The sequence below is a fragment of the Sphaerodactylus townsendi genome, linkage group LG07, assembly GCF_021028975.2.
Source record: "Sphaerodactylus townsendi isolate TG3544 linkage group LG07, MPM_Stown_v2.3, whole genome shotgun sequence".
Taxonomy (NCBI): domain Eukaryota; kingdom Metazoa; phylum Chordata; class Lepidosauria; order Squamata; family Sphaerodactylidae; genus Sphaerodactylus; species Sphaerodactylus townsendi.
The window spans coordinates 94,416,169-94,435,672 of record NC_059431.1 but is presented as its reverse complement, the minus strand read 5'-3'; the positions used below and the strand labels follow the sequence as shown (position 1 = coordinate 94,435,672).

Sequence of the window (19,504 nt, the reverse complement as noted above, 5' to 3'; positions counted from 1 at the left end):
CAGCTCTGCTGAGTCTGGAAGAAAAACACCAGTCTGAGTGTAGTTGGGCAAGAAAACAGCAGATATAGACCTATGTAGTATTGCCAGATCCTCCATGGCCACCAGCAGGGGATGGCAGGGGGAGGAGTATGGTTGCCAGTTCCAAACTGGAAACTCCTAGAGTTTTGGAAATGAAGCCTGGGAAAGACAGGGAGCTCAGTGAGGTACAATGTCATAGACTCCACCCTCCAAAACCCCCATTCTCTCTAGGAAACTTATCTCTGTAATCTGTAGATGAGCTGTAATTCCGAGGAATACCTGGGCCCCACCTGGAGGCTGGCATCCCTGGACCTATGACTGTCCCATGTATATATGTACTATCAGGTTGCAACCAACATGGTGACCCAAGCAAACAGCTTTCAAAGCAAGTAAAAAGCAGAGAGTCACTTTGCTGTCACCTTCCCCTGTGGAGTCTTCCATGGTGGTCCCTCATCTAAGCATCAACCCTGCTAAGAATCTGAAAACTAATAAGATTAGTTAATACTATGCCATTCCACTCCCATACAGCTATCCTACAAGAACGGTTGCCAACTTTGGGTTGGGAAATTCCTGGAGATTCAGGGTGAAGCCTAGGGAGGGCAGGGTTTGAGGTGGGGAGGGACGAGACCAGGGTATATGTTCCAAAGCAGTCATTTTCCCACACAGGAATTGATATCTGTAGTCTGGAGATCTCCTGGTCATGGCTACCTAGAAGCCATAAATTCCTGAGTCTTATATAACATAAACCTTGGCATGGAGGTCGAAATTCCCAGGCATGAAAGTATTAGCAAGTAGGTATGTCTTCCCATTGAGACCAATGGAAGTAACTATCAGTCTGATTTTCTAATATAATTTGATTATCATTCTAAAGAATGTTTAAATTTTCAGAAAGCTCAGTGATCCGAATCCAATTCTGCCTCTTTTTTGCAGCATCCTTGTTCACAGTTCAGCCCAGATGATGATTCTGCTGCTTTTGTGGAGCAAACTTCCAACTGCGATTCCAGTAAGGGTGTTATTTCTTCAAATCGAGAGCAAAATAAGAGTGTGCTTTTAAAAATAGGGGAAGCCCATAAAAACCTGTGCTAGTATGAGCCAAAAGGTTTTTATTATTGTAGAGGTCCAGGGTTTCTAGCCTGTCCCAACCTAAAGACTTTGCCATCCATCAGGTTTATGTCTCCCCTGATGCAAATATCGCCCGGCAGTGGTGTGTTCTGTATGACCTTCAAATACCCTTCCTGTATGGCAGAAGAGTTGTGGGATTTGGAACAAGGGAACTATTGTCCTCTTTCACTGGAAGAACCTAACCCAGTAGAATATGGAGCCATGCTTCAGTGACTGCCAGACTTTAAAAAAACCCACCAGTTTAAAAATAAAAGTGCTTCTTTCAGTATTTTCATAACTTTCACAGCCCCTTTTTCATTAAAAAGGTGTTTTAGAATAGTTCCAGAAAGCTGGTGCATCATGTACTTCCCTCATTGGTCTCTTCTGAGTCTCTCATCCATGACTGAGATATCACTGAAACACGTGGTCCATAAATAAGGCTAAGGAAAAAAAGGCCTGTCACTTTAATAGAGACAGAAATTGGTCTTTGATGCTTTCAGGGTGCAAGGCTAACTAACATCACTTAATAATTGCAGCACATCATTCTGGTAGCGGATGGACAGCTGGAAATAACTGAACATTTGGCAGACTTATCCACAATGCATGGTGATTGGTTGATTACATTTTTATCTTACCCTTCCTACTGGCAGTCTACATAGATTTTACCTCTTCCATTTTATTCTTGAGAATCCTGTAAGATATGTTAACCCTAACCAAAGCAATATAGGTTTGGGAGTGAGTGAATAGTGAGTAGTAGTTTATTTACGGTTAACAACCAGTAAAACAACAATTCATAAAAGGCTGAATTCCAGATTATTTACAAACAAAGAAAAGTTAAAATATAAGAAAGTTAAAATATAAAGTAAAACTTATTCTAACATTCCTTTATAGGAATTAAGGGTCTCCTGTCCACCTGCTCTCCTGTATTTGTTTACTAAAACACAAAACCGGGCTACATCACTGGAAACTCTTGGTCCTTAGGTATGGGAGAAGTACATGTATTTGGTTGTATTTTTACCTTCTTGTGTCAACAGAGCTGTAAAAGACGCAGGATGAAAGGTGGTGAACTTCTGGCCAGTGATCGACATTAACCTGCCAGACAATTTACCTAAATGAAGATTGAAAGAAAGAATTTCTCATGCTGCATTTGGAAATCCTGTTTGATTGTAATACCAAAATAAACTTGGAAGCTCCAGGTTCCAGTACAACTTGACACTGAACCTGGTCTTTCAGTCTTGTGGTGGAGTTCCATCTAGTGCTTACTTATGGTGACCTGGTTCTCCAGCTTTAAGTCTGCTGCTCTTAACCACCACATCATCACTCTTAATTGTCTTAAAATAACAAATATGCCCCAGATTATTCTAGTTGCTACAAGAAATAGCTATGATGACTGCTGGGATGGATGAAGCTAATGTGGTGCCTGTAGCATATATTATAAAGGGGCTCTTGTGGCAGGCTCACCACAGTGGTACAGTCACACCTTCCCGTGGCATAATAGTGCATGCTGAGCAGCTTGGAAGCATAGGAGATAGCACAAAGCAGCAAGGAGCGAATACATGCCTGCACACACACAGAGCCCACTACATGTTACCATGCAGCATGCAGCTCCCTCGACATGTAAACAACAGCATTGCCAGGTTGTGAGAATTTGGTGAGAAACCTACTGGTATTTCGCCAGACAGTTTGCAAACATTTAGTGCGGAGCCCTCAAAAAAGTGGGTCTCATAAAAAAATGTTACTTTCAGTTTAATCTGGCATTGGATGACTGAGAAAATGCATTTTGAGTTCCTGTACCTACTGGAATCACCTTGTTTACTTTTGACATGGGGTTCCATCCCGTTCTGTATGTCTTTAAAATCTGGAATGGATACATATTTGTTGGTTCTTTTTTTTATGTTTGCTTGCATTTCTGTCAGTGCTTTTGGTGCTCTGATTTTTGCTGCAGATTTTCTAGATGTATTTGTATTGCATATACATACTGTGTCCTGATTTGGATAGCCCAGGCTGATCTGATCTTGTCAGATCTCAGAAACTAAGCAGGGTCGACCCTAGCAAGAATTTGGATGAGAGACCTCCATGGAATCCCAGGGCTGTGCCACAGATGCAGGCCCTGGCAAACCACCTCTGAACATCTCTTGCCATGAAAGCCCTACCAGGGATTACCATAAATCAGACGTGACTTGATGGCAAAAAATGCACATTTTATGGTTAGTGTATGTAATTTAAAGACATTTATGCACAAAGTGGACATTGTTGATACATGTAATATTCACATACAATGCAATTCTAGGAACGGAAGACTTTCCTGGCAATACGCCTCATTGAATAGTAGACCAACTAAGTATTGTTCATATTGTACTTGGCTGATTCAGTGATGTACAAATAATTGGGGGGAAGGGATAGTAAATATGGAAAACAGTCAGTGCAAAGGAACATTAAATGGTGCAACCCCCCCCCCCCTCCACACACACATTTTAATTTCCACAGTGTGGAAGTAAAACCAAACCAAGGACCTGGGGGTTGATACAGCAGGGATGACCAATTGAAAATCACCCCTACTAAAAATGCTGTACAATTTCTTATGGGTGAAATGTCCACCTCACCATTAAATCTTTGCATCTGTAATTAATAGCAAGGTGGAAAGTTTGTCAATGAAAACCTTTAGGGCCTTAAGGTGACCCACCCCCAATGTGGCTAAAATGCTAATTAAAATCTCAGTCGGCATGGAAGCTTTATCAATAAGAACTTGTTGTGGGGTGTCAACAGTGCAAGAATAATAGAGTGCTACTCACTCAGGATATAATAAGCCGCTTTGTTATAACACTACAGGCCCGCATTTCCACAGGGGTTGTCAAGGCCAGGAAATCTTCCATCTTTAAAAATGAGGGAAAGTGCAAATTAAAAATGCTTAAGTTGGCGGAGAAGAAAGAACAAACTTTTCCTACAGGAAAAATATAAATGGGGTACGTGTACGTTATAATTTTCAATTGGTTACCCATATATCACATCCAAACCTAGATACACAAAATGTTAAGAGTTATATTAAAAGCTCCGACTAGGCAACACTTCAGCAGAAAAAAAAAATACAGAACATATCAAGTTTGCAGATTTGCCAGATGTTTGAGCTTAATGAGAATGGTGCAAGTACATGTAATTATTCCTGCCTATGTTGCAAACTGCAGACAATAGTTAGGAGCACAGACTACTGTGAAGAGAATATGATCTAGAGACACTGGCAAGTTTAAACGAATATAAAAATATTAGTTAATTACTGAATTTTTGTAACTAGGGAAACATCTTCAATGTTCTCTTAGCCTGGATGTATTTTCATGAACACTTTAATTTCAAGCCAGAAACTATTTAAATACTCTGCATCTTAATTAGGTGGAAGGTGGAATGGTCATTACATTCCTGTTCTGTCATATTTAACCTTCTTCGCCTATTTCTCTTATCTGAGATTCCTATTTGTTGCCGTTTTCCTTTGATCTACTTGGTAAATTACAACTGATCAGAAAAAGAAGCAACCCAGCATGTGGTCTTAATGGAATGCTATAATTTATCCTGGGGCCTTAGAAAATCTGAATGTTCATTTCTGAAGTGACAAAATCCCAATCTGCTATGCAGAAGTCCATGCACATTTTGAATGTTTTCCCCTTCACAGTAATTTCTGCCATTCTATGGTTTTTCAGGATCCTAGAACATCCGATAACACAATGATGTCATTTATGCTTATGTGGCACATGCAGAATGCTTTTTGGGTAAATCCTGCCTTTCTCTCAGGGTTGGCGACCCTCGTACAATCAGGATCCAAACTGAACAACTGTCAAATCTACTGCAAAGTAAAAGATTGCAAAGCAACTGCACAGTAAGGGGTAGGTCAGTGGTGGGATCCAGAAATTTTAGTAACAGGTTCCCATGGTGGTGGGATTCAAACTGTGGTGTAGCGCCAATAGGGCTGGGCAGGGCACGACGGGGGCGTGGCTGGGCATTCCGGGGGCGGGGCATTCCTGGGCGGGGCTGTGGCAAGGACGCAGCTGCTGCGCTGGCCCTTGGGCGGGAAACGAATGCACGCAGGCGCAGGCTGCCACGCACGCCAGTGCACCTCCTGCTAGACTGCTTCAAGTTCTGCACGCTACTGCTGAGAGGAGGGGCATATCTAAGGCAAAAATCACGTGGCAAAATCACCAATTAGTAACCCCCTCTCGGCACACACAAATAATTAGTAACCTACTCTCGGGAACCTGTGGGAACCTGCTGGATCCCACCTCTGGGGTAGGTGCATAAAGAGCCAATAGTACAATAGAAATAAACAATACAAAGCTGGACCTCTTTCTCTCCCCCCTGCGAGAGATACCTTTGAACATACACAGGTTGCAATTTATTTCTAGGCATAAAAAGTGCTGGTTCATTTTTTAAAGCCTTAAATGGTCTGTCATCAGAACACTTAAAAGACCACTTTCATCTACATAGCCTAGCCATCAACTGGGGCCAAACTCTACACTCCCAACTCCTGAAGCAAAGTTGATGACCACAAAAGGGTCTTATTTTATGTCACCTGCATGCTGGGATTCCCTCTCCACAGCTCTTCACCTAGTGCTAAGCCTGATAAGATTTTGGTACCACATGGTCATCCTAAACAGAGTTGGCCCAAGCTAATTCCATTGAAGTAAGTGAGCTTAAAAGGGAGTAACTCTGCTTAGGACAGTGGTTCTCAACCTTCCTAATGCCGCGACCCTTTAATACAGTTCCTCATGTTGTGGTGACTCCCAACCCTAACATTTATCCATTTTACAGATGGAGAACACTGATGCAGAGAGTCTTAGGCGACCCCTGTGAAAGGGTTGTTGGACCCCCAGGTTGAGAACCACTGGCTTAGGATGATGCCAGAAAATATAACATGCTTTTTAATGAATACAAGGATATGATGAAATTAAAGTCATTCTCTGCAGCTATGTTGCAAAGAAATTGCATTTTAATGCTAAATAAGTAACAGGTTTGTGTAATAAGGGAGTCTACTTTTTAAATTTTGTTATCAGTTTGGGACTTTGTGGCCTTTTGTGGTTGGAGAGTATGGGATATGAATCTTTTACATAAACACAAAATGTTTTTATGCCTATGTTTAATATTGTGTATTGTTTAAATTGTTGCTGGAAGCCATCTCTGAAACTCTGTGATTCAGAGGGTAGGATATACCGGTTTCAAGTAAATAAGTATCTGCTTTGACTGAAGTGGCACAATGAAGAATCTTGATGTGGCTGTATCAGGATTCTTTAGAGTATCAATGCACACATGTACAGAAAAAGTGATAAAATACTTGTGGCAAACTTCATATGCATACCAACAGCAACACAACCAGCAATGAAAGAATGGCAGAACGCAAACACAACAGCATGGCTCTGGAATGATTTGATCATTTGGAAAATCAGAATATGCAGAGATACTTGGAAATGCAGAATTTTCTAAACATACAATCCATACTTTTGTATAGATTCCAAGACACCGGTTTCTCATTAATAGTGCAGACCCAAGTTGGTTTAGAAGGGTGTAACTGGCTGATTATGCATGCAGTGTTTCCCGGTGGCTGTCTGCTTCACTTTGGGTTTTCCTGAGGTTCCTTTGTTTGTTTTTTTGAACAGTAAAAACTCTCTGCGAAGTATCCACACCCAGCTAAGCATCTCCCACTTCCTTGTTCTGCCTGATTGGAAGAAATTGCTTTTGTGTGGGTGGGGAAAGGCAGGAGGAGCGAGGAAACCCAAGGAAATCCAAATACGTGTTGATTTCCCTTACTTTCTCTTTGTATTTTAACTGGTCTAAAAAACTGCAGGGAGAGTCAACCCTGAGAGCGTGGTGGGTTTTGAAGAGGGTGGACATGTCCATAACCATGAAGGCAACCCGAAGGGAATGTAGGCTGAAAGCGATGGACACCAAACATGCAAATGGTCTCCTGTTTAGGATTGGGTTGTTAGTGAAAAAAAAGATTTTGCATAAAATTTAGCCTATTTCTCCCTCAACAATCTTTCCCCACTTCCAAGTATTTGAAAAGGGTATTAGACAAACAACTGATTCTTCTCCCCATGCTTTCTTTACATTTAGCAAGATGTTTGTGCATCGTTCATGTAGGTAAGCATACCTGTCTATGAAATGAATATATAATGAGTGCTGATCTGAACTCTGATAGCTCTGAAGAGCGCATTTGCCAACACTACAGTGATCAATGCTTATCACAGGCTTCCTCGCCTCATTCTTTTTTTCCTTGCACTGGCTCACATCTGTCCGCCCTCTGGCTCACCTCGCCCGTTAGCTTCCCTCCTTTCTGATGAGGCAATTCATGATCTCATTTTTGGAATGTGTCATCTTGCTGCATGAGTTGTGTTCCAATGGCGAGGAGCTTAAAGGTTTATATTCCCCCCCCCAAAAAAATACTTGTTTTATCATTGACTCTAAATGGCAAAGATCAGGATGGTCGGGCATTGGGGTTGGCAGGGGTTAGGGTGTTAAACTAGGATCCTGGAGACCTAGGTTTGAATCACCCTCTCCTCCTGCCACTGAAGCATACTGGGTGACTTTGGCCCAGTCGTTCTCTCTCTCTCTCTCTCTCTCTCTCTCTCTCTCTCTCTCTCACACACACACACACACACACACACACACACACACACACACACACACACACACACACACACACACACACACACACACACACACACACACACAGAGAGAGAGAGAGAGAGAGAGAGAGAGAGAGAGAGAGAGAGAGAGAGCCCCCCCCCGCACCCCCCCCCCCCCCAACCCCCACCCACCCCCCCCCCCCCCCCCCCACACCCCTCCCCCCCCCCACCCCCCCCCCCCCCCCCCCCCCCCCCCCCCCCCCCCCCCCCCCCCCCCCCCCCCCCCCCCCCCACCCCCCCCCCCCCCCACCCCCCCCCCCCCCCACCCCCCCCCCCCCCCACCCCCCCCCCCCCCCACCCCCCCCCCCCCCCACCCCCCCCCCCCCCCACCCCCCCCCCCCCCCACCCCCCCCCCCCCCCACCCCCCCCCCCCCCCACCCCCCCCCCCCCCCACCCCCCCCCCCCCCCACCCCCCCCCCCCCCCACCCCCCCCCCCCCCCACCCCCCCCCCCCCCCACCCCCCCCCCCCCCCACCCCCCCCCCCCCCCACCCCCCCCCCCCCCCACCCCCCCCCCCCCCCACCCCCCCCCCCCCCCACCCCCCCCCCCCCCCACCCCCCCCCCCCCCCACCCCCCCCCCCCCCCACCCCCCCCCCCCCCCACCCCCCCCCCCCCCCACCCCCCCCCCCCCCCACCCCCCCCCCCCCCCACCCCCCCCCCCCCCCACCCCCCCCCCCCCCCACCCCCCCCCCCCCCCACCCCCCCCCCCCCCCACCCCCCCCCCCCCCCACCCCCCCCCCCCCCCACCCCCCCCCCCCCCCACCCCCCCCCCCCCCCACCCCCCCCCCCCCCCACCCCCCCCCCCCCCCACCCCCCCCCCCCCCCACCCCCCCCCCCCCCCACCCCCCCCCCCCCCCACCCCCCCCCCCCCCCACCCCCCCCCCCCCCCACCCCCCCCCCCCCCCACCCCCCCCCCCCCCCACCCCCCCCCCCCCCCACCCCCCCCCCCCCCCACCCCCCCCCCCCCCCACCCCCCCCCCCCCCCACCCCCCCCCCCCCCCACCCCCCCCCCCCCCCACCCCCCCCCCCCCCCACCCCCCCCCCCCCCCACCCCCCCCCCCCCCCACCCCCCCCCCCCCCCACCCCCCCCCCCCCCCACCCCCCCCCCCCCCCACCCCCCCCCCCCCCCACCCCCCCCCCCCCCCACCCCCCCCCCCCCCCACCCCCCCCCCCCCCCACCCCCCCCCCCCCCCACCCCCCCCCCCCCCCACCCCCCCCCCCCCCCACCCCCCCCCCCCCCCACCCCCCCCCCCCCCCACCCCCCCCCCCCCCCACCCCCCCCCCCCCCCACCCCCCCCCCCCCCCACCCCCCCCCCCCCCCACCCCCCCCCCCCCCCACCCCCCCCCCCCCCCACCCCCCCCCCCCCCCACCCCCCCCCCCCCCCACCCCCCCCCCCCCCCACCCCCCCCCCCCCCCACCCCCCCCCCCCCCCACCCCCCCCCCCCCCCACCCCCCCCCCCCCCCACCCCCCCCCCCCCCCACCCCCCCCCCCCCCCACCCCCCCCCCCCCCCACCCCCCCCCCCCCCCACCCCCCCCCCCCCCCACCCCCCCCCCCCCCCACCCCCCCCCCCCCCCACCCCCCCCCCCCCCCACCCCCCCCCCCCCCCACCCCCCCCCCCCCCCACCCCCCCCCCCCCCCACCCCCCCCCCCCCCCACCCCCCCCCCCCCCCACCCCCCCCCCCCCCCACCCCCCCCCCCCCCCACCCCCCCCCCCCCCCACCCCCCCCCCCCCCCACCCCCCCCCCCCCCCACCCCCCCCCCCCCCCACCCCCCCCCCCCCCCACCCCCCCCCCCCCCCACCCCCCCCCCCCCCCACCCCCCCCCCCCCCCACCCCCCCCCCCCCCCACCCCCCCCCCCCCCCACCCCCCCCCCCCCCCACCCCCCCCCCCCCCCACCCCCCCCCCCCCCCACCCCCCCCCCCCCCCACCCCCCCCCCCCCCCACCCCCCCCCCCCCCCACCCCCCCCCCCCCCCACCCCCCCCCCCCCCCACCCCCCCCCCCCCCCACCCCCCCCCCCCCCCACCCCCCCCCCCCCCCACCCCCCCCCCCCCCCACCCCCCCCCCCCCCCACCCCCCCCCCCCCCCACCCCCCCCCCCCCCCACCCCCCCCCCCCCCCACCCCCCCCCCCCCCCACCCCCCCCCCCCCCCACCCCCCCCCCCCCCCACCCCCCCCCCCCCCCACCCCCCCCCCCCCCCACCCCCCCCCCCCCCCACCCCCCCCCCCCCCCACCCCCCCCCCCCCCCACCCCCCCCCCCCCCCACCCCCCCCCCCCCCCACCCCCCCCCCCCCCCACCCCCCCCCCCCCCCACCCCCCCCCCCCCCCACCCCCCCCCCCCCCCACCCCCCCCCCCCCCCACCCCCCCCCCCCCCCACCCCCCCCCCCCCCCACCCCCCCCCCCCCCCACCCCCCCCCCCCCCCACCCCCCCCCCCCCCCACCCCCCCCCCCCCCCACCCCCCCCCCCCCCCACCCCCCCCCCCCCCCACCCCCCCCCCCCCCCACCCCCCCCCCCCCCCACCCCCCCCCCCCCCCACCCCCCCCCCCCCCCACCCCCCCCCCCCCCCACCCCCCCCCCCCCCCACCCCCCCCCCCCCCCACCCCCCCCCCCCCCCACCCCCCCCCCCCCCCACCCCCCCCCCCCCCCACCCCCCCCCCCCCCCACCCCCCCCCCCCCCCACCCCCCCCCCCCCCCACCCCCCCCCCCCCCCACCCCCCCCCCCCCCCACCCCCCCCCCCCCCCACCCCCCCCCCCCCCCACCCCCCCCCCCCCCCACCCCCCCCCCCCCCCACCCCCCCCCCCCCCCACCCCCCCCCCCCCCCACCCCCCCCCCCCCCCACCCCCCCCCCCCCCCACCCCCCCCCCCCCCCACCCCCCCCCCCCCCCACCCCCCCCCCCCCCCACCCCCCCCCCCCCCCACCCCCCCCCCCCCCCACCCCCCCCCCCCCCCACCCCCCCCCCCCCCCACCCCCCCCCCCCCCCACCCCCCCCCCCCCCCACCCCCCCCCCCCCCCACCCCCCCCCCCCCCCACCCCCCCCCCCCCCCACCCCCCCCCCCCCCCACCCCCCCCCCCCCCCACCCCCCCCCCCCCCCACCCCCCCCCCCCCCCACCCCCCCCCCCCCCCACCCCCCCCCCCCCCCACCCCCCCCCCCCCCCACCCCCCCCCCCCCCCACCCCCCCCCCCCCCCACCCCCCCCCCCCCCCACCCCCCCCCCCCCCCACCCCCCCCCCCCCCCACCCCCCCCCCCCCCCACCCCCCCCCCCCCCCACCCCCCCCCCCCCCCACCCCCCCCCCCCCCCACCCCCCCCCCCCCCCACCCCCCCCCCCCCCCACCCCCCCCCCCCCCCACCCCCCCCCCCCCCCACCCCCCCCCCCCCCCACCCCCCCCCCCCCCCACCCCCCCCCCCCCCCACCCCCCCCCCCCCCCACCCCCCCCCCCCCCCACCCCCCCCCCCCCCCACCCCCCCCCCCCCCCACCCCCCCCCCCCCCCACCCCCCCCCCCCCCCACCCCCCCCCCCCCCCACCCCCCCCCCCCCCCACCCCCCCCCCCCCCCACCCCCCCCCCCCCCCACCCCCCCCCCCCCCCACCCCCCCCCCCCCCCACCCCCCCCCCCCCCCACCCCCCCCCCCCCCCACCCCCCCCCCCCCCCACCCCCCCCCCCCCCCACCCCCCCCCCCCCCCACCCCCCCCCCCCCCCACCCCCCCCCCCCCCCACCCCCCCCCCCCCCCACCCCCCCCCCCCCCCACCCCCCCCCCCCCCCACCCCCCCCCCCCCCCACCCCCCCCCCCCCCCACCCCCCCCCCCCCCCACCCCCCCCCCCCCCCACCCCCCCCCCCCCCCACCCCCCCCCCCCCCCACCCCCCCCCCCCCCCACCCCCCCCCCCCCCCACCCCCCCCCCCCCCCACCCCCCCCCCCCCCCACCCCCCCCCCCCCCCACCCCCCCCCCCCCCCACCCCCCCCCCCCCCCACCCCCCCCCCCCCCCACCCCCCCCCCCCCCCACCCCCCCCCCCCCCCACCCCCCCCCCCCCCCACCCCCCCCCCCCCCCACCCCCCCCCCCCCCCACCCCCCCCCCCCCCCACCCCCCCCCCCCCCCACCCCCCCCCCCCCCCACCCCCCCCCCCCCCCACCCCCCCCCCCCCCCACCCCCCCCCCCCCCCACCCCCCCCCCCCCCCACCCCCCCCCCCCCCCACCCCCCCCCCCCCCCACCCCCCCCCCCCCCCACCCCCCCCCCCCCCCACCCCCCCCCCCCCCCACCCCCCCCCCCCCCCACCCCCCCCCCCCCCCACCCCCCCCCCCCCCCACCCCCCCCCCCCCCCACCCCCCCCCCCCCCCACCCCCCCCCCCCCCCACCCCCCCCCCCCCCCACCCCCCCCCCCCCCCACCCCCCCCCCCCCCCACCCCCCCCCCCCCCCACCCCCCCCCCCCCCCACCCCCCCCCCCCCCCACCCCCCCCCCCCCCCACCCCCCCCCCCCCCCACCCCCCCCCCCCCCCACCCCCCCCCCCCCCCACCCCCCCCCCCCCCCACCCCCCCCCCCCCCCACCCCCCCCCCCCCCCACCCCCCCCCCCCCCCACCCCCCCCCCCCCCCACCCCCCCCCCCCCCCACCCCCCCCCCCCCCCACCCCCCCCCCCCCCCACCCCCCCCCCCCCCCACCCCCCCCCCCCCCCACCCCCCCCCCCCCCCACCCCCCCCCCCCCCCACCCCCCCCCCCCCCCACCCCCCCCCCCCCCCACCCCCCCCCCCCCCCACCCCCCCCCCCCCCCACCCCCCCCCCCCCCCACCCCCCCCCCCCCCCACCCCCCCCCCCCCCCACCCCCCCCCCCCCCCACCCCCCCCCCCCCCCACCCCCCCCCCCCCCCACCCCCCCCCCCCCCCACCCCCCCCCCCCCCCACCCCCCCCCCCCCCCACCCCCCCCCCCCCCCACCCCCCCCCCCCCACACCCCCCCCCCCCCACCCCCCCCCGCCCCCACTCCCCCCTCCCCCCACCCCCCCCCCCCCCCACCCCAGGCCCCCCCACCAACCCCCGCCCCCCCAACCCCCCCCCCCCCCCCCCCCCCCCCCCCCACCCCCCCCCCCCCCACACGCACGCACGCACGCACGCACGCACGCACGCACGCACGCACGCACATCAGTTCAGTATATCAAAAGACTAAAAATATATTTGTATATATTCATTTTTTAAAAATGGCTGAGGCAAGTTTGAAGCAGAGACTTTTCTATCTCACCTTCATAATCCCTTTTACAAACTACCTCTGCATATAGATACATGAAGATGCCTTATTAGGTTTCTCAGATCCCTGGTATTGGTGGGCAATCACCAATCAATTCACTGAGTTGTGAGCCAACCCTCAGCTGGTCAGCAGGAGGAAGCAGGCCAGCTGAAGGGGTTCATGATCTGCACACCTGGCTCAATGATGCCACTTCCAGGTGGATGTAGAAGCTCCAGCATTGCTTTGGGGATACTCTTACTCCAAAACTCCATGGAAACTGTAGAATTTTGGGGGGAGACTGCTAGAGCATCCCTAGTGTGATCTGGCGGATCTACATCCACATGAACGTAACACTATCTTGCCAGCTGTGTGGATAACCACTCCTGCAAAGTTCATGCTGTTTGCCAGAGAGGACCTGGCAAGGCAACCCTACGACTTTTACAGAGTTGGACCATTGATCAATCAAAGCCAGTGTTGTCCAATTTGACTAGCAGCAACTTTCTAAGGCAGAGGTCTTTCATATCATCTATGTCAAGATCCTTTAAACTGGAGATGCTGGGATTGAACCTGAGACCTTCTGCACACCAAGAAGGATGTTGTAACCACTGAGTCACCCCCCCCCCCGGCTTTCTTTGTACTCATGGCGTAATGCATATGAACAATAAACTACCTGTTTTTTTAGTAAAACAAATATGCAGAATAAATACACTCATGTTTACTATGAGGTCAATAATTGCATGTGCATCATCAAGTCACAGCTGACTTATTTTAAGTCCAGCAAAGGGCTTTCAAGGCATGTGAGAAGCAGAGGTGGTTTATTATTGCCTTTCTCTTCAGAAACTTTCTTGGTGGTCTCCCTTCCAAGTACTGGCCATGCTTAGCTTCTGAAACCTGACAAGATCAGGCTATACCATGCCACATGAGGTAAGTAATTACTTAAAGCGTAATAAAAACTCATTTCTTTGGCCTCTGGGAACTCACAGCCAGCTGCTCTTTGACAGTAGGGGTGCAGAGCCATCCCCTCCACACAAGAAGGTCAGAGAATGCTAATGTGACATTTAGCTTTAAGTGGTGCTGACTGACATTTGGTTGAAAGAGGGTCTCAGGAAGAGGGCAACTTAATGATCCTGTGGAAATGAACACTATAACCGCGATTCCAAAAATGCACAGCTCTTCAATTTATTTCATTTATGAGAATAATTTCCTTTGTTGGCTTGGAGTGAGGAGGTGGGGGCTTCCATCTAAAATGCTGAATGACTTTCAAATTATTTTGCAGGAGAACTGCAGTATATCATAGGTTCTTTGCATGGCAAGCAGAACAGACCCTTAATAGAAGAAGTATTAACTGCCACTGAAAGTTTATAATAATGGTCTCAGAATAAGAATTTCCCTCTCAAACACTCAAATGCATTGTAAGCAATGTTGCGTCGCTCTGAAATTCTTTTCGGAATTTCAATTGAACTTCTGTGCATGGGCACATTTGGAATTTACCAGACTAGCAGGGCAATCCTAAACAGAGTTATTGCTTACTAAGTTTGTTAAAATCTATGGGTGTAACTTTGCTTGGCATTGTACTGTAAGAACTTGAGAACAGCAGTTTTGATAGTACTTTATTTGCTTGCTAAAACTGACTCGCACAAGTACATCACTTACAGAACAATTTCTTGACTCCTGAATCCAGCAATCAAATTGTCAATGTCAGTGAAACTGCAATTCTAAACAGAGTTACACCTTTCTAAATCAATTGAGGTAAATGGTCTTACAAGGGGGCAACTCTGCTTAGGACTATGTTGTTAGGCAAAGTCATATATTCCTCTTGTGCTGAGTACACATGATATGACCTTTAGAAAACAAATGCATGAGGGAGTGAAGAAAAAATTTGAGTCGTTCAGAAGGGAAAAATCCTCCTTTGGTTCACAAACAATATCATGCAGGAAGATGCCTTATACTGCACCAAGCCCCTGGCCCATCGAAGTATTGTCCACTGGCAGTGGCTGTCTTGTATCTCAGGCAACATTCTTCCACATCACCCATGACAAGATCCTTTAACTATAATCAGTGAGGGTTAACTCCCTACAGTGAGAAAAGATCCAGCAAAATCGTCTTCTTCTGTAACTGTTCATTAGCAGCACTATATTGACTTTTTAAAAACCTTCATATTGTGCCAGCATGGTTTAGTGGCTAAAATGTCAGACAAGGATCTGGGAAACTCAGGTCCAAATGCTCTCTCTGACATGGATGCTTGCTAAGGTCACCATGGGCCAGTCATACACTCTCAGCCTAAACTTCCTCCTAGGATTGTTGTGAGGATCAAATGGAGGCTAAAAGAACGATGTAAACCATTTTGAGAAAGATGTGGTGTAAATAAAGGCAGAATATTATATGAATAAATTGGAATTGTTTTTATTCGGTACTTTTTGTTCAGATGTGTAAAGTGAAAAGCTGAGTAGATATTTTGTATATACCAATCAATCATGGACAAACTACTATCTAAGATTATGACTGGCTTAGTTATGAGCATCATTGGCAAATACTCTTCTCATTAAGAGCTCTACATTAAACCATAATGCAGAATTTTTGAGGGCTGGGGGGACCAGGGAGTGGGAGAGACGGGTTGTGGATTTTGGAAAGCCTCCCAGTAGTATGTGGAACGCAGTGGATGCTGAGGCAAGACAAATGATATGGAAAAGCAGCTAGTCCAAAATCATCCAACAAGCCTTGTGATGGGTATTTGAACCCAGGTCTCTCCATTCCTAGTCCAGTATTCTAAACTTTATACCATTTAGTTCTTACAAGTTAGAAAGAGAATTGCTAACTGTGCAGCAATTTCGATCAGGGGCGGGGGGGGGGGTCCAACCCTGGGTCTCCAATGTCCTAGTCCAACATTCGAACCAGTGCACCAAATTGGTTATCATGATCCACTACCTCCCACTCCAAATCCAAGGGATCTTTTTTTTTCTGCAATCAAAATCTAAGCCATATGGAAAAGATCATTCACTACTCCCAAGGGAGATGGCTGGAAGGTAATTTGTACTTTTTTCTGATCACACCCACACACACACAGAGGGCCAATGCACACAGATTGATTGTCAAAATATTGCATTAAATGCTCATTACTGTACAGCAATGTGGCACCGCCCAGGACTACTAGTGGGATGCAAGAGGTACATCAACTGGTTGAGTAGGATTGTTTTTGTTTGTCTGGAATGCATGAATATGAAAACAGAGAGGATGTCACCAATCGAAAACACTGGATCCAATGTATTCCAACAGGAAAATCTTTGTAGAATAGATTTGTACAAAGAAAGAAAAGGGAGGAAATGAAAACCACCCTGTAGTCAACCCCGCCTTGGGGAGTGGAGTCGTGCAGCTAAGGGAATAGGCCGGTGAGAGGAGCGGAGGGAGGTTTCATCCTGGCCGAGGCGCGTCAGCAGCTGGAGTAGCGGGGTTTCATGATCCCACAGCAACTCTGCCCTGTGCTGAGTCTCTCGCACCTTTTATTAGGAGGTTTCATTGTGGAAGTGTAGCAAAGGGGAGGTGGGTGGAAAGGAGATGGCCGGGGAGACCGGGGAGACCTGGAGATCATCATGTGATGCATGATCTCACCTGGCTACGTGCTTGAGGAGAGGAGGCGTAAGCGTCTGAGAGCCTAATCCCTCACCACCTGAGAGGGCAAGACCATTGTCCCTGCGCCCAGTGAGCTGAGCCAGACACAGTTCATGACCCGTGACTCATAGGGGGGATGAGAGTGGGAGTGTAGATGCGACCAGCAACGCCAAGGCCGTAGAGTCCCATTGGCATCCCAACGTTCTACCCGCGGTGCTGCTGGGTCAGCAGTGCATCACTACATCTCCTCCTTTTTTTTTACACATTTTAGAAAAGGAGGGACCCGAGAATGCTAAAGAGGCGATTTAAAGGGGCGGCTTGTCTCCCTCCGCCATCTGGTCCAGAAGCTGACCAAAGCTGCTTGTGTAACACATTAGAACTTGAGCAACAGGGAGTAAGGGAAATTCGAGGGAGCTTCTTGCACACGTTACAGGCAATATTAGACACACATTGAGCGAAACAAGATCCGATGAGGCACACAATTAAACCAATGCAGAGCTGTACAATAACACTCAACCATCCTCCCGGCAGCCAGCTCCAGAGGGCTGACCACCAATGGGGCAAAACATCATACTTCAGATTAGATACAACTTCTTGCAGCTCCGCATTACTTTCCTTATGAATCAATTTAGGAATTATCAGAAAGATTAAAACAACACATGTATGTACATTCTCACAACCTTGGTGATGTAATAACAATAAGTAATCAATAAGCGGCCACGATTGTCTAGAATTAAACAGCCGATTCCTGCTGCTTTCGGAGGCCAAGGCGTCCAGAGCAATGGAGGTAGAATTGATGGAGCCATAGGGAGCACAGCCAACCCGGCCAATAGTCTTGGTGTTACAGGAAACAAGTCGGGGGGCTCCCACAAGAGTGCGAGGGACAGGCTCCATATAGAGAGGGGCAGCGTCGTTTTACCGACAGAGGGATGCAGTGAAGCCCAGGAGGCGGCGGCGTCCGGGCTCCTGGGGTGGAGCCGGGGTAGCAGAGAGTCCCGGCAGACAGACAGTGGAAATGCAGCAATAACAAATAACATAACTTCAAAAACTAGGGCATGCAATAGAATTTAAACAACAAAACATGGCTAAGCGATACATAGGCTGGATGATGGGCGGAAGGAAGGCAACCCGTGGTTGCATAATTGTCCAATGCATGGCTCTTGCTGTTTGATTACCAAAGCTACAGAGCGATGGCGTTAGAAGTCCATGGATTTCTCAAAAAAGGCGTAGCGAGAGCTACTGATAGTCTTTAGCATTGCAGGTTCAGTGATTCTCACGAGCAAGGTTGTGAGAGAGGCGTGTTCCAACAATTATTCAGCGGCTGAAGACAGCGGAGAGTTCCAAGGGGTTAATCTATCAGGAATGTTCCTGGCTGCAATTCCAAGTTTCAACCAGGGGCTAGAAGAGGAGAGAATGGCTGTAGATGAGGAGCAGCGACACACAGCGTCAACCTTTGAGCCATAGCTGGCCGAATGGCAGCCTGGAGGTTGCGATCTCCAGTGGAAGAATGGGTGTACTGGTTCCAGAGGTCCCTCCCATCTTGGCCCAGGCTGGAGGGTGTCAGGCTCTCTCAACAGAAGCGTGAGGGTGGGATCCTCCAGGGAGGCCCAGCTCCATCTCGGATGGGGCTGGCCTGGCATGGCTGAGCTGGACTCCTGTATAGAAGAGAAAAAAAAATAGCGGCGGCTTTTCCCCAGGGGTTTTCGCGTGCTGGCTGAGTTAATTAAGTTCTTATAGATGACAATGGAAAGCCCGAGCCCTGAGTGGGGCGGGCAATTTTGATAGAGAATAGAAAGGGAAGTACTTTGGATATGGTCTGCTGGATGAGACCTTGATTGGGTCAATAGAGGGGGGGGGAACTACTCCCCTTTTCGTTGTTTTGGCCAAGCTTTACGTTAGAGCGCAGTTGGCCCATTCCGACCAACGATCACTTGCAACATTCAAAGCGTTAAGAGATACAAGGCAGGGAATTGCCGAAGGCTTAGAGGAGAAGGAGAGGTCATATCCAGGTCGGATGTTTGTTTGTAAAACAATCCCAATCACCGTCTAAGGTGTGGGTTTTGCAAAGCAACTTGAACAATTCACAATTATAGTCATATCGTAATATAAAGCGTCTATAGGAAAGATATAGAGATGCAAAGAAAACAGTTCCTGGGCTTGAGGTTTTGATCACAGGAGCAAAATTGAGAGAGGTTTGCAAAAAACCCTTTATCAGATCCTAGATCTAGAGGTGGGAGTGCGTCAGCCCATTAGAAGAAGGGAGGGTGTGCAGAAAGGGGAGGCAGGGGAAGGGGTTTTGGAAGTCAGCTCTACAGCCCCTCCCGTGAGGACTTTGGCGGTTTGAGCTCGCTTCCTACCTTCACAGCGGAGGCTGTGTAATAGGTGTGGCTGAGAGCCCCCCCTTGGCACTGTGACTAGCCAGGGAGCCCTCAGCAGGGAATGTGGGAGCATGAAAATGATTTTGGCTTCATGTAAACTTAGCGCCCGCGCCAATGTGGCAGTGTAAGGCTCAGATGGGCCGAAGGAAAAGGTTCTCAAGGAGAGGTTTGAAGAAAAGTTTTGAAGAGTTTAAACTAAGATGGAAGTAGGCAGAGCAGGTCCCATCGGTATCCTGAGAGAACATGCAGAGCTGTGTCCCGTTTAAAGGCGGATGCTGTGATGGGCCGAGAAGCCTTTCAAAGGCATTGGCACACATAATCAGAAGGAGAAAAAACTTTAATTGAAGCACAAGGCATAGCTTAGAAGCAATGGAAAAATCCCCTATGAGGGAAAGCTTTGGGGTCTCTTGAAGGGGCAAGACATACAGAACATACATGGGCATACAAGGCACATATAAAGTAGCGAGGGAGGGATTACAACTCTGATTTGAGATTTTTTGCTCTCTCTGAGG

The 19,504-nt window shown here is 56.5% G+C and overlaps 1 protein-coding gene across 1 annotated transcript in view; it reads left to right on the top strand.

Annotated features, from left to right (window-relative positions):
- The first annotated feature begins 954 nt into the window (after positions 1 to 954).
- The window catches only part of LOC125437020, a 44,976-nt gene continuing 26,426 nt past the window's right edge, over positions 955 to 19,504 (top strand). The window contains exon 1 of the mRNA XM_048504390.1: positions 955 to 1,021. Within this exon, the coding sequence (XP_048360347.1) occupies positions 974 to 1,021 (48 nt within the window). The 5' untranslated portion in view covers positions 955 to 973. The remainder of the gene's footprint in view (positions 1,022 to 19,504) is intronic.